At 37.7% G+C, this 14798-nt stretch overlaps 2 protein-coding genes across 3 annotated transcripts in view; both read left to right on the top strand.

Moving 5' to 3' along the window:
* Nucleotides 1–14798, top strand: part of LOC127833374 (60S ribosomal protein L8-like) — a 368912-nt gene that overhangs the window by 10430 nt on the left and 343684 nt on the right. The gene's annotated exons all lie outside the window — the stretch shown is intronic.
* LOC127833362 (peroxisome biogenesis factor 1-like) overlaps nucleotides 1–14798 on the top strand; it is a 51853-nt gene that overhangs the window by 21909 nt on the left and 15146 nt on the right. For both annotated transcript variants that reach the window (XM_052358560.1, XM_052358559.1), the window contains 9 exons: nucleotides 981–1104; nucleotides 3313–3529; nucleotides 4032–4264; nucleotides 5622–5792; nucleotides 6630–6784; nucleotides 8461–8638; nucleotides 9904–10088; nucleotides 12254–12453; nucleotides 13718–13777. In XM_052358560.1, the coding sequence (XP_052214520.1) occupies nucleotides 981–1104; nucleotides 3313–3529; nucleotides 4032–4264; nucleotides 5622–5792; nucleotides 6630–6784; nucleotides 8461–8638; nucleotides 9904–10088; nucleotides 12254–12453; nucleotides 13718–13777 (1523 nt within the window). The remainder of the gene's footprint in view (nucleotides 1–980; nucleotides 1105–3312; nucleotides 3530–4031; nucleotides 4265–5621; nucleotides 5793–6629; nucleotides 6785–8460; nucleotides 8639–9903; nucleotides 10089–12253; nucleotides 12454–13717; nucleotides 13778–14798) is intronic.

Below are 14798 nucleotides of genomic sequence, written 5' to 3'. Positions count from 1 at the left end.
CGGTTGCAAGCCTTGGTAACATGACGACTTTTTTCAAGAACACATGCTCCCATGGCACTTAAGTAGATCGTGGGGACAAAAGCTTACTGGGCCTCATGCTTAATTGTTGGGAAATTTTGCTCATTTTCAAACTACCATGTCAATGGGTAGCCATTGGGTTGGCAATTCACGTGATTGTTTGTTAACATACCGTTTAGCGCAACTTAATTTCACAAATGCTAAATTTTATGATTTTATTTTTAAAAATAAATTGTTTGTAGATGAAAATTATATAAATGAGTTTAATAAATTGCCTTCTAAAATAAAACTTGCCTCAGATGGTAGTGGTGGCATTGTTTGTGTGTAAAATAGTAATAATAATATTAATTTCTGATAAAACAAATATGAAGGTAACACATAGAGTTTTTAACTACGGATGCAATTCTTGACATACTTATAAAAAGTTTATGTTTGTGAGAAATCTGTGTTAGATAGTGGTTAACAAAACATCTAAATAAGCCGTCCAATTTCTCAACTGATTTTTATTGCGAGTTAGATGCATATGTCAATTATGTCATTATTAATAGCCCCCACTCCCCGCAGTTCGCTGGCCAAATTTTAGTGAGTAAAAGAAAACAATAGCTCCTATTATTAGAACGTACCCCATGTTTGTACCCAATAAGGTACTGATTTACTGTAATGCTGTGGTACTTTGTTGAGACATTTGAAATGTTCTAACTATTTGCCAGTGCAAGTTGGCAGTATTTCGCACGCAAAACATAAAATTATATGAATTGTTCCAAGAAAAAGCATAATCAAAACTTTTTATAGGTTAACCTTTTTGTGAAAGTATAACCGGTTAACTGGTCGTTTCAGTAGGTTAACCTGTTAACCTCTTGCATCCCTAAAATGAACCATATCAGATATGTTGCCCTGGTTATACCTGTGGGTTTCAAATTGTCAGAACTTAATTACTTCTTGTGTTGTTGTTTTTTTTTCAGCCCACAAAGACATCATCTGACATGATTGATGTAGCCTTCCGTCACTGGCTCAACACTGTGGCCAGTGAGGAGTATCCCATGGTTGTGTTTCAAGGACTGTTTTTACGTTTTCAGCTAATGCAAGGTTAGTTGAGTTTCAAAGACTGTTCTTACACTTCAGCTAATGCAAGGTTAGTTTAGTTTCAAGGACTGTTCATACACTTACAGCTTTGCAAGGTTAGTGGAGATTCAAGAATTGTTCTAACACTTACAGCTATGCAAGGTTATTGGAGTTTTAAGGACTGTTCATACACTTCCAGCTATGCAAGGTTAGTATAGTTTCAACAACTGTTAATACACTTTCAGCTATGCAAGGTTAGTGTATTTTCAAGGACTGTTCATACACTTCCAGGCTTCAGCTATGCAAGGTTAGTAGAGTTTCAAGGACTGTTCATACACTTCCAGCTATGCAAGGTTATTGGAGTTTCAAGGACTGTTCATACACTTCCATCTATGAAAGGTTAGTTGAGTTTTCAGAATTGTTCATACACTTCCAGCTGCAAAGTTAGTGGAGTGTCAAGGACTGTTCATACACTTCCAGCTATGCAAGGTTAGTGGAGTTTAAAGGACTGTTCATACACTTCAAGGCTCCAGCTATGCAAGATTATTAGAGTTTCAAGGACTGTTCATACACTTCAAGCTATGCAAGGTTATTAGAGTTTCATGGACTGTTCATTCATTTCTAGCTATGCAAGGTTAGTGGAGTTTCAAGGACTGTTCATACACTTCCAGAAATGCAAGGTTAGTGGAGTTTCAAGGACTGAACATGCACCTCGAGCTAAGTATGCAAGGTTGGTAGAGATTCAAGGACTGTTCATGCACTTTCAGCTATGCAAGGTTAGTGGAGTTTCAAGGACTGTTCATACACTTCCGAAAATGCAAGGTTAGTGGAGTTTCAAGGACTGAACATGCACTTCGAGCTAAGTATGCAAGGTTGGTAGAGATTCAAGGACTGTTCATGCACTTTCAGCTATGCAAGGTTAGTGGAGTTTCAAGGACTGTTCAAACACTTCAAGCTATGCAAGTTAAGTGGAGTTTCAAGGACTGTTAATACACTTCCAGCTATGAAAGGTTAGTGGAGTTTCAAGGACTGTTCTAACACTTCCAGCTTGTACAATGTTTGTGCAGCTTGTGACTGTTACTTACATTGTATTGCTCCAAGAACTGTTGCTGTTAATACCATTGAAAGTCAAGGTTATCAATAATGTGAAGTGTATCAATACAATTATGTTATTTGCTAAGATAATGGTTTTTTTATTTCTTCTTTTAATGTTAATTATTTCTTGACTTTAAATGTTTAACTTTTTTATGCCACCCTTCAAAGAAGAAGGGGAACATTGTTTTTCTGGATGTCGGTCGGTCAGTCAGTCTGTTGGTAGACCAATTTGTTTCAGGTCAATAACTTGTGTGTGGATTGACCAGTTGGCTTGATACTAACCCTGTGCATTGGCCTTTGGCAGTAGATGACTCCTATTGAAATTTGGGTCACTAGGTCCAAGGGTAACGTCACTGCCACACTAATAGTGAAAATTGTTTCAGATCAATAGTTATGAACAGAGAGACCCATTGGCTTGTTACTTCTCCTGTGCATTGGCTTTGGACAGTAGATGGCCCCTATTAAAATCGGAGTCACTAGGTCAAAGGTCAAGGTCACTGTCATACTACCTAAGTGTGAAGTCATTTCCAATCAATAACTTACCAACTGATTCACTGATTAGCCTGATACTTCCCCTGTGCATTGGCCTTGCACAGTAGATGACCCCTATTGAAATTGGGGTCACTAGGTCAAATGTCAAGGTCACTGTCACAATAAGTGTGAACATTATTTCCTGTCAATAATGTGTCAACAAATGGACTGATTGGTTTGATACTTCACATGTGCATTGGGCAGTAGATGACCCCTATTGAAATTGTGGTAACTAGTTGGTATTTGAGTCTACCTACATGACTTATAGATGAAGTGTGAAATTTGTTCCGGTTCATTGATTTTTGGCTTTGATTTGATTTTATGGGCCTTGTTTTCTCTAAAATAGCTGCTGTGGGGCTTCAAAAGGCAGTAGGGGTCATTTTGTTTCACAAAAGCAGCTCTTGTTTAGATTTAAAACTGGCTGCTTAAATCAGAATTGAGAAGTTAACATGTGGTGTTACTCTGCTCCATTAAAAAAATATATATAGAATGTCCTGAAATAAACTAAACTGTTAATTTAAAACATTCATTTATACAGACAATGAGCAAACATTAAGTGAAGGGGATGTTCTGTGATGTACTGCATGTACATCTTTTGAGTTGCAGACAGCTACATAGAATGCCAGCTGACGTTCAACAACCCCACCTCCAGGGGCACCTATACCTTACTCCACCCTGGCGTGGTGAGGGGTGTGACCCTCAGAGTTGTCAGTGGCAGCAGGCATCAGGAGCTCACCCCACCCGTGATCCAGTCCATGCTGGCCTACAACAGCATCAGCAGCCTTGACCCCTACGTCCCTTCTACAAGCCTGGATTGTCTGGGGTAGGTGTGGGCTGGGAATCATCAATCTTGTTTTGAGTTTTTTTTTTCACAGCATTTGGAATAGACCCATTGCTATTAGATTAGAATACCATGCCTTCTCACATCAATCTCTCACAAACAATGTATACAGACCAGTAAACAAATGTTTTTGCAAGGCATCTTGGTCAAATAAATGAAGCCCTGGCTTTCTGACAAACTAAACTTGATGATCAGTCAATTGATCTGGGTGGGTGAAAACTAAGCTTCATGCATGTGTGTAAAGTGTTGTTCTAGCTTAGCCAGTGCAGTCTGGATTTTGGCCAAGAAGTGACTTCCTTTGCACAAAAATTTCCATTAGAGGTGAAGGTGTTGTCCATGATTAGCCTGTGCAGACTTCACATACTTATCTGTGATGAAACTTTACACACATGCATATAGCCCAGTTTTCTCAGACCAAAGCTGACATTTTTGATTTTACATAATGAACCCCAGTGGTGGCCAGACTGAATGCTGTTTGTTTCAGAGGTTTTGAGAGCCTGGTAGACCTGGCCCTGTGGAATGTTGAGGTGGCCCTGGGGTCTCGACGGCTCTACAGGGACATGTTTCTCACCACGCCCGGGCTCCTCAATGGCATGCTTCTCATCACGGGGCCCAAGGGGTCAGGGAAGACAACTCTGGTGCAGGCCCTATGTAATGAGCTCACCAGGCTACCTAACCTGGCCTACACTATGTGTCTGGATTGTAAACCTTTAAGAGGTAGGAATATTATAGCCTTTCCTATCTTTAATTTTCCAATTTGCTTTTATCGTTCATAAAGGCATGACTCAAACAAAAAGCCTGTAAAATCCTTATATTTCCATTATGATTCTCATCAAGACAAGGGCAGGATTGTCACCAATTTAACTCTTACTGACAAATTTAGTACATCTGGTAAGAATATTTATACTTCAATGCTTTTATGAATATGAATCACTTTAATGAAATTAGAATATTTTAATTGCAATTGGCTGTAAAATGTTTTTCTTTGTAAAAATTTAACATGCTCCTTTGTCTGTAGCTGAAGATAGACTTATGTACCTACATCAAGGGGACAAAAAAGGAGTTAAAAAATAAAACACCACACAGATATAAATTAGAAGCATAGTATTCATACAATTATGAATGCATACCCTTATGCAAATAAAGATTCCTTGTGACTATATTCGGAATATTACGCTAGTCAATTGATCCAAGAGTTTGTATCTGTCGAGTGGCTTGTGTGATGACTTATCACACGAAAGGCAGAGCCTCGAGTGTGATGCGAAATAGCACAAGCCACGAGACTGATACAAACTTTTGGAACAATTGACTAGCGTAAAATTCCTTTTATTATATACAACAACTAATGAAAACTGTTAACAATTGTATTTTTTTGCTTTAACAAATTTTAAACTGAAAAAACATTGACTAAAACGGTTCGCCATAGTTTATTTAAGACGCGTATGAATACAGATTATGTAAATTAACGTGTAAACATTTGAACCGTGAAAACACAGGTTTCCAACACGCTTACCTTAATGACATCGTTAATCCAATGTTCATAACAATTAAGTTGACAATTTAATCATATGTTTATAACAAAAACGTTGAAACGATATGCACTTCCTCTTCTTTTCTTCCATGTCTTTATCAAAACTTAGTTAAAGCACACTATTTTATTGTATTCCAATCGAAATGTACATTTATGCATGATAAACGCACACTCCAAAATATGTTTTGCATTTGTTTGATGTTTTATACATAGTTTACTGTTAAAAAACACCACGTCCGACATGTCCTTAAATTCCAGAGAAATTAAATAAAACTATTGTGTTTCTTCACAGAAATGAGGTCAGACAATGTACTAGGTAATATATTTGGTAATATGGAATAGGGGTTTCCTATTTTCGTTGGGGGTAATGTGACGTCATTAAATACATGTATGTCGAAGAAAATAGTCAGGCTAGTATGGTAATATGGAATCGGAAAACAGCAAGTATCATAATACGGCATTTATTTCAACGATTGATACAACCTGTATTTTGTTAAAAGCATTAAACAGGTATATAATAAATGCTCGTACTTCGTTGTATAGGTAAGAAAGTGGACACAGTGCAGATGACATTTGAGATAGTGTTTGATGAGGCGGCCTGGCGCCAGCCTGCGCTGATTGTGCTTGATGACCTTGACCATCTGGCCGGCGCCCCTGCAGGTCCAGAGTTTGAGATGACCGGGGAGGCACAGTATGCGGCCAGGATTGCAGAGGGTGAGATGAGTTGGCGAGAGGCAAAGTTAAATGAAAATTTATAGTGCATGTTTATTTTGGTAATCCTTTGTTAAGTTAGATAGCAGTGGGAAAAAAACACTGACATGTATAACTTCAAGTTTTCTACTGGAGTAGTCAATTCAATCAAGAACTATGCAACACAAAAAACAGGTAGAAAAGTCAACAGTTTGTTTTTATGTGTTTACATATATAGTAAAGAATGTGCGTGTTCAATTTTGAGCATTATTGAAGATAAGTATTTAAAGATCAGTTTTAAATGATATGATAACATTGGTGTCTACAACTTTATCTAATGATTTGACACCTATAAGTTATTGACCTATCAAACACAGGTGTATTTTACAGTTAACAAGTTTTCATCATGGGTCATTTCACAAGAGTTTTACTTTTGGGATTTAAGACTGCTATATGTCCTTGTTTTATTTAAGCCAAATGTTTTACCCCATGGATTCAAGTGATTTCACAGTGGAAGTAAGGCTTCTGTTAGTCAAGCCACTGCTTTCAATGTTGTTGAAGGTATAGGGCTGCTAAAAAACTGTTAGTCTAAAGTGCATGTATTAAATGTTTACAGGACTATTTTTGAAAGAAAAAATATGTTTTTTTAAGTTAGGAAAATATATTTTAAGTGTTTGTATATGATTCAATTTATGTTTTACTTATCCTTGAAGTGTTAACAGTTATAATGCATGTTCTAAGAATTAGTCATAATTATTTAAAAGTAACGTATACATCCTAACTTGTCCTCATTTGTCATAAAGAATTATTTGTTTTTGTTAAAGAGGATTAATTTTCCTTTGAAATGACGATGATTTTCAGTGTTGAAGGACTTGCTACGTAAGGAGGTGCGTAACCTGAGCCAAGTGGCTGTGGTGGCCACAACAAAGTCCAGATCGTCTCTTCATTCCATACTTGTGTCTTCTAGAGGGACTCACCTCGTACAGGAAGTGTTGAGTATTGGTCCCCCAGACAGGGTGAGTTCCACAGGAAATGCTGAGTATTGGTCCCCACACCAATAGGTTTTTTATGCTTCCCATACAGTGTGCGAAATTCACACTAGCCCGAAGGGTTTTGGCTAGTGAAAATCCATTCGGGCTAGTTGGAATTAAAAAATCTTCATAGTCGGGCTAGTAAGAAATTTTACTTTTTATATATGTGTATAAGAATTTGGGATATTACTTTAAAATCTGAATTTCGCACACTGCCCATATATATGTATATATATATATGGGGTGCATATAGTTGCCAGTTTGTCCTTCCTTCCTTCTGTCACACTTTTGTTACAGTTTGTCATAGCGCCTTTAATATTTTACCGATCTCTTACATATTTGGCATGTACGTACCTTGCATGGACCTCTACCTTTGATGAAGTTTGAGGTCACTGGGGTCAAGATCACCGAGGCTAATAATAGATTTTTTTCCGTCACACTTTTGTAACAGTTTCTCATAGTGCCTTCAATATTTTACCGATCCCTTACATATTTGGCATGTAGGTACCTTGCATGGACCTCTACCTTTTTATTAGGTTTGAGGTCACCGGGGTCAAGGTAACCGGGCTGATAATAGATTTTTAGGCCCCCGGATGGAAAGATCGTGGGTATATTATTTTTGGCCTGTCTGTCATTGTATGTGTGTGTGTGTCCCAAAACTTTAACCAAAACTTTAACCTTCTTCATAACGTTTGCAATATTGAACATAGCAACTTAATATTTGGCATGCATGTGTAAATCATGGAGCTGCAAATTTTGAGTGGTGAAAGGTCAAGGTCAAGGTCATCCTACAAGGTCAAAGGTCCAAAAATAATTCAAAGCGGTGCATTGTGTTTCTGACAAACACATCTCTTGTTGTTACAGTTTCTCATAGCGTCTTCATTATTTTACCGATCTCTTACATATTTGGCATGTAAGTACCTTGCATGGACCTCTACCTTTTTATGAGGTTTGAGGTCACTGGGGTCAAGGTCAAGGTCACCAAGGCTAATAATAGCTTTTTGTTACAGTTTCTCATAGCGCCTTCAATATTTTACCGATCTCTTACATATTTGGCATGAAGGTACTTTGTATGGACCTCTTTCTTTTGATGTGGTTTGAGGTCACTGGGTTCAAGGTCAAGCTCATGGAGGCTAATAATAGAGTTTTGTTACAGTTTCTCATAGGGCCTTCAAAATTATACCAATCTCTTACATATTTTGCATGTAGGTTCCTTGCATGTACCTCTAACTTTTGATGAGGTTTGAGGTCACTGGGGTCAAGGTCACTGAGGCTTATAATAGATTTTTCTGTCACACTTTTGTTGCAGTTTCACTTAGCGCCTTCAATATTTTACCGATCTTTTAAATATTTGGCATGTAGGTACCTTGCATGGACCTCTACCTTTTGATGAGGTCATTGGGATCAAGGTCAAGGTCACCAAGGCTAATAATAGATTTTCTCAAGGTCACACAATCAATCAAATGGTTGAAACATTCAGCAACTTACCTAAACCATGAATGTAAGGGGAGCATCCATCGTTTTCAACGATATTTGTTTTATCAAGTGTATATTCATAAGATAATCCAGGTGTTGAACTTTTTAATTTGATTTTTGTTTTAACAAATAGATGAACTTTCAATTGAAAGTCAATAAATTATTCCCTGCTACATACTTTTCAGACACAAAGGAAAGCCATCCTGCAAACTATTCTTGAGAAGAAGAAAAAGCTTTCTTCTCAGTCCATAGAGGGTGTTGACCTTGACCTGCTGGCACAGAGAACTGAAGGCTATGTAGCCAGGGACATAGAGAATGTCATCAACAGAGCTATCCATGCTAGTCTACTGAGTCAGGGGAGAGGTAGGGACCGTACAGAGAGATTATATGCTTGTTATCCCCACGCTTTTTGAAAAGTGTGGGGATATTGTGGTTATCTCTGCCGTCTGTCCGTCCTGGCCACTATCTACTCCTACGCTATTAGCACTAGAACCTTGAAACTAACACACATGGTAGCTATGAGCATAATGTGCGACCCTTCACTATTTGGAATTTTGATCTGACCCCTGTGTCAAAAGTTATGGGGGTTGGGGTGGGGCAGCATCAGAGATTTTCACTCATTTTTTAATGCTATTTTACATTTACTTTTACATTTCTGCACCGATTTACTTCAAATTGATACTGAACAACTCTTATGACAATACGGTCTATTTAAACTATGCATGGCCCTATAACCAACTCTGGGGTCAAACATGCGGCGTGGGGATACGCATTGGCCACTGCCGCACCATTTCTAGTTTTGGTGTATTATCATTGTATCATCAGTGAAAAGTGAAATCATAGACACCTCATTGTTGTTATGCTCCCCCAAAAAAATTTTGGGGGAGCATATAGTCGCCGCTTCGTCTGTCCGTCCGTCCGTGCACAATTTTTGTCCGGGCTATTTCTCAGCAACTAATGACCGGAATTCAATGAAACTTTATGGGAAGCTTCACTACCAAGAGGAGATGTGCATATAATCAGCGGGTTCTGGTCGGATGATTTTTCACAGAGTTATGGCACTTTGAAATTTTCCATTAACTGTACATATAGTGCTATTCTTGTCCGGGCTATTTCTCAGCAATTAATGACTGGAATTCAATTAAACTTTATGGTAAGCTTCACTACGAAGAGGAAATGTGCATATAATCAGCCGGTTCTGGTCGAATGATTTTTCACAGAGTTATGGCTCTTTAAAATTTTCCATTAACTTTACATATAGTGCAATTCTTGTCCTGGCTATTTCTCAACCCTCAAGACGTTTCCTTTTATCTGAATATATAGTGCAATATTGTGACAAAAAACAACTTTGTGGAGCATCACCCGTCTTTGACAGTTTCTTGTTGGAAAATATTGCTGTAATAGTGACATCATATCAAAATAAGTCACTGGATAGTTTTGAGTCAGGCATGAATGACAATAAGTTTCATGGCATTATAATACAAAAATTGTGGTACCTTTGATTACAGAAGTAACCATATGGCATCAGCAGATGTTTCTAAGGTGGCGTATAACCCCTTGTGACTTTCAATGAACATGTTAATAATGTAAACCTTTAAACATGTATCATATTTGTTACACCCTTGCAGGTCCCCGCACTGAGACAGTGGTTGAGTTGTCTCAACATGATTTTGATGCAGCTCTCCATGGTTTCACACCGGCGTCCATCCGGAACGTTCCACTCCATGAGGCTGGAGACATGGGATGGGATGACATAGGGGGACTCACTGAAGTCAAGAAAACACTGGTGGAGACCCTGCAGTGGCCCTCAAAGGTTTGTGTGTTGTTTACCAAAATTGTATAATATTAATTTGCATTAAGTACTCATAAGAAATATGCAATAATAATTACTATAATAGCATACTTATTTAAACTGGATGGACATTTTGAACTTAAAGCAACAGTGTTCTGCCATGGATGCGCCCATGCGTCATTGGCGCAAAAATAAAATATTTGTCCCCACCTGTTTTCTGTATATGGGTCCGCAGGCGCACAGGAATTAGGAATAAAAACTTATTGATTCAATTTGTAAGTCGGTAAAGTAATCTAGTGAATGTGTAACTAGAACGAATTATTTCATTGGACATGACGTCATTTTGCAGCCAATCAATACACCCAATAGTTAATTTACATTAATAACACTTTATTGCAATGGTAAGTTGAGATTATAACAACCAATCAGCTGATATCAAGGAAATTTTCGCACCTTTCAAAATGGCGGAAAGTGACCGGCCGAAGAAAACAAAATCCATTTTAGTTTTTTTCCTCCGGCGAGTAAAATTAGAAAATATGACGATAATAATAACAATAGAGTCTTCCCAAGTCCCAACATCGTTTAGCAATGACAAAAAAGTCTGCCCCAAAACATACATTTCAAGCAAATTGTCTTCGAAAATTGTCTTGGTCACTGTTTGACAACAACAAAATGACATGCAGTTTGTGCATAAAGCACAAAGAAGAAAACGCCTTTACTATTGGTAATTCTAATTATCAAAACAAATACTTTGACACGCAATGCTGAGTCCAATGACCATAAATCTGTTCAAAGTTTTGTAAATATAATTACAAGTGTTTGACAGTTTTAAAAATATTTTAAAATGTACAAGTTTGAATTAGAATGTTACATCCTGTGGACTGGCTGTAAGAAGAAATCAAGCAAATTTAAGAGTGCAAGTAAAAGGTAATTTGTTTATGAAAATTTGATTCTGCTACAAATATATTTCTGTGTCCCCAGATTTTTCCTTTTTGTCCCCACTTTTTTAACCCTAAAGGATCCCTGTCCCCAACAGTAAAGATTCACGGCAGAACACTGAAGCAAGCTACATGTATTCTATGTGACCCTACTTCGGTGTTGGGCAAGGTCAAAATATTGCAGTATGTCACTTCCTCTTTTAGAATTTCATTCATACTTGAAACAATTATTTCTGGTATGGGGATGAACTTTTTGGCTAAATAATTTATTTTGGTGATTTTGGTTAATTATGCCCCCAGTAGGGTGGAATATAGCAGTTGAACTTTCGGTCAGTAAGTATGTCAGTCAGTATGTCAGTCTGTCCGTCCGTCCGTCAGAAAAAAACTTTAACATTGGCCATAACTTTTTCAATATTCAAAATACTTGATATTTGGCATGCATGTGCATCTCATGAAGCTGCACATTTTGAGTGGTGGAAGTTCAACGTCAAGGTCATCCTTCAAGGTCAAAGGTAAAAAAAAAATTTTTTTTTTTTTTTTTCAAAGCGGCATTCTTACGAAGCTGCACATTTTGAGTGGTGGAAGTTCAGGGTCAAGGTCATCCTTCAAGGTCAAAGGTCAAATAATAAATTTAAAAAAATATTTTTTTCAAAGCGGCGCAATAGGGGGCATTGTGTTTCTGCAGAACACATCTCTTGTTTTTTTTATTGTATGACGGAATAAATCAATACTAAAGGTATGATTACACATTGGGAGGATTGTGTCAAAGTCAGTACAATTATCACTGAATGAGCTATTATAATAAAACTGTTTTAATAAATACTGTATATCTAAAGTCACTGTGGGATTGCGTATTGATTGGGGTCGAGATCACTGTTACTATATATATAGAAATACAACGAGTGGTTCCCTGTCAGCTACTGGAGAATAAAATGCACATATAATAAAATGTCATATAAAAATGCATGTTATTGCAGGTAGGGTTTGTTGAGTTATACTGCTACATACATGCTTATAGAAAATGAAACAATTTACTTAGTGTTTCCAAAATCAAAGAACATGAGTACCCCCTTAAGAATCTTTGAAAACAACAATTATTGAATGCATTTAAATGTAATTGTGTTGGTATATTTATACATATGTAAGGGGTACTGAAGCTGTCTTACAAACTCCTGCATGTAACTCAAGTCTGTATGCACTCAATATTGGTATGTTATTGTTATGCACAAAATGTTTTTTACTTTACAGTACCCCAGGCTGTTTGCCAACTGCCCACTGCGACTGAGGTCAGGCCTGCTGTTATATGGAGCCCCAGGCACGGGTAAAACTCTTCTTGCCGGGGTCGTTGCTAAGGAGTGTGGACTGAACTTTATCAGCATCAAGGGGCCGGAGCTCCTCAGTAAATACATAGGGGCCAGTGAACAGGCGGTCAGGGACACCTTTGTAAGGTGAGGCATGTATAGACAGGGACAACTTTGTAAGGTGAGGCATGTATAGTCAGGGACAACGTTGTAAGGTGAGGCATGTATAGTCAGTGACACCTTTGTAAGGTGAGGCATGTATAGTCAGGGACACCTTTGTAAGGTGAGCCATGTAAAGTTAGGGACAACTTTGTAAGGTGAGACATGTATAGTTAGGGACAACTTTGTAAGGTGAGGCATGTATTGTCAGGGACACCTTTATAAGGTGAGGCATGTATTGTCAGGGACACCTTTATAAGGTTAGGCATGTATAGTCGAGGACAACTTTGTAAGGTGAGGCATGTATAGTCAGGGACAACTCTGTAAGGTGAGGCATGTATAGTCAGGAACACCTTTGTAAGGTGAGGCATGTATAGTCAGGGACAACTTTGTAAGGTGAGGCATTTATAGTCAGGGACACCTTTGTTAGGTGAGGCATGTATACTCAGGGACACTTTTGCAAGGTGAGGCATGTATAGGCAGAGACACCTTTGTAAGGTGAGGCATGTATAGTCAGGGACACCTTTGCAAGGTGAGGCATGTATAGTCAGGGACAACTTTGTAAGGTGAGGCATGTATAGTTAGGGACACCTTTATAAGGTGAGGCATGTATAGTCAGGGACACTTTTGTAAGGTGAGGCATGTATAGGCAGAGACACCTTTGTAAGGTGAGGCATGTATAGTCAGAGACACCTTTGTGAGGTGAGGCATGTATATTCAGAGACACCTTTGTGAGGTGAGGCAAGTATAGTTAGAGACACCTTTGTGAGGTGAGAGAAATATAGGCAGAGACACCTTTGTAAGGTCAGGGACACCTTGTTATGAAATATTAACATTAGATTGTTATTAACTATAAACTGATAAAATGCTAGAGGTTTACAAATATATATGCCTATTTTGATTATTTAAGGTTTAATAACCTGAATGTTTTAGAGAGCTTTTTGTAGAAGAAATCCTGATGAGTATTTTATCATTCAACAAATGCTTAAGCATATGGGTGGAAAACACTTCATCAAAGTGCTGTCCTATTTTCTAATAAATTTTCAACATGAGCATTAGTGACAATACACCTGGAAATGTCGGATGTACAGTATTTAGACTGATGAATGAGTTTCTGTGGGCTCCTTTGTAAAGGATATGATGATGTAATGGCCATTTATTAAGAGGTGATAATTAATAAGATGCGTTTATTGTCTTATTATAAATATTATATTTTTACCCTATGTTGGTTATGTGTGTGTGATTGTTTCAGGGCCCAGAGTGCTAAACCCTGCATTCTGTTCTTTGATGAATTTGACTCCATAGCACCTAGGTAACGTTCACTGCTAATCAAATATAATCTAGATTTGTTCATGTGCCCACTTAATGAGGGTAGAATATAGGTTTGCCCTTGTTGGTCAGCCTTGCCTTCTGTCTGCCGCACTTTTTTGGCGCGCATAACTCGGGGTAAAAGTATTAATGCTAGCAGGATAAAACTTACCAGTCAGCATGTGAGCTTGTGCACCACTTTATTTTGGTGGGGATATTTTTTTTTAAATAACTCATTAAAAAATTACATTGTTTAACTTAAATCTTGTGTAAGTAAAAACAATTGCTGAAACTTAACTTCATATTAGCCTGCATGTTAATTATTTCACCTTTTTGCATCAATTTGTGCTAACTTTGCTTTTGATCCTTTTGTGACAACCAGATTTGTGCCCCTTTTTATGTCCTCCACCACTATAGTGGGGGACATATTGTTTTTGCCCTGTCTGTTGGTTGGTCTGTTGGTCTGTTGGTTGGTTTGCGCCAACTTAAACATTTTACAATAACTTTTGCTATATTGAAGATAGCAACTTGATATTTGGCATGCATGTGTATCTCATGGAGCTGCACATTTTGAATGGTGAAAGGTCAAGGTCAAGGTCATCCTTTAAGGTCAAAGGTCAAATATATAGCTTCAAAGCGGCGCAAAAGGGGACATAGTGTTTCTGACAAACACATATCTTGTTTATACAAGTAGTTATAGTTTTTATAAAAGTAAGGATATGGAATTGGAATTGTCTGTTCGTCAGTCTGTCAGGCCTTCTGTCCGTCTGTCACCAAATTTTGGAAGGGTGATATTTTGAAAACTATATACGATATCAACATGAATCTCCATGGGTGTATATATAGCAATTTGATAAGGTGCCATATACAAGAACCATAACCCTACACTTTCTTAAGGAAAAGTTCTTGCCCTTACATGAGTTATGTAACTTTTCAGAGCTATATCTCAGATACAATACAAGATTTTTACATGAAACTTTATTGGTGTGTAGATATAAATGAGGAGAATTGCCTTGCTCAAGAAA

Source organism: Dreissena polymorpha, chromosome 6 (genome assembly GCF_020536995.1).
Source record: "Dreissena polymorpha isolate Duluth1 chromosome 6, UMN_Dpol_1.0, whole genome shotgun sequence".
Classification (NCBI taxonomy): Eukaryota; Metazoa; Mollusca; class Bivalvia; order Myida; family Dreissenidae; genus Dreissena; species Dreissena polymorpha.
Note: the sequence above shows the minus strand (reverse complement) of the source record. Positions and strands in the feature narration are given on the sequence as shown.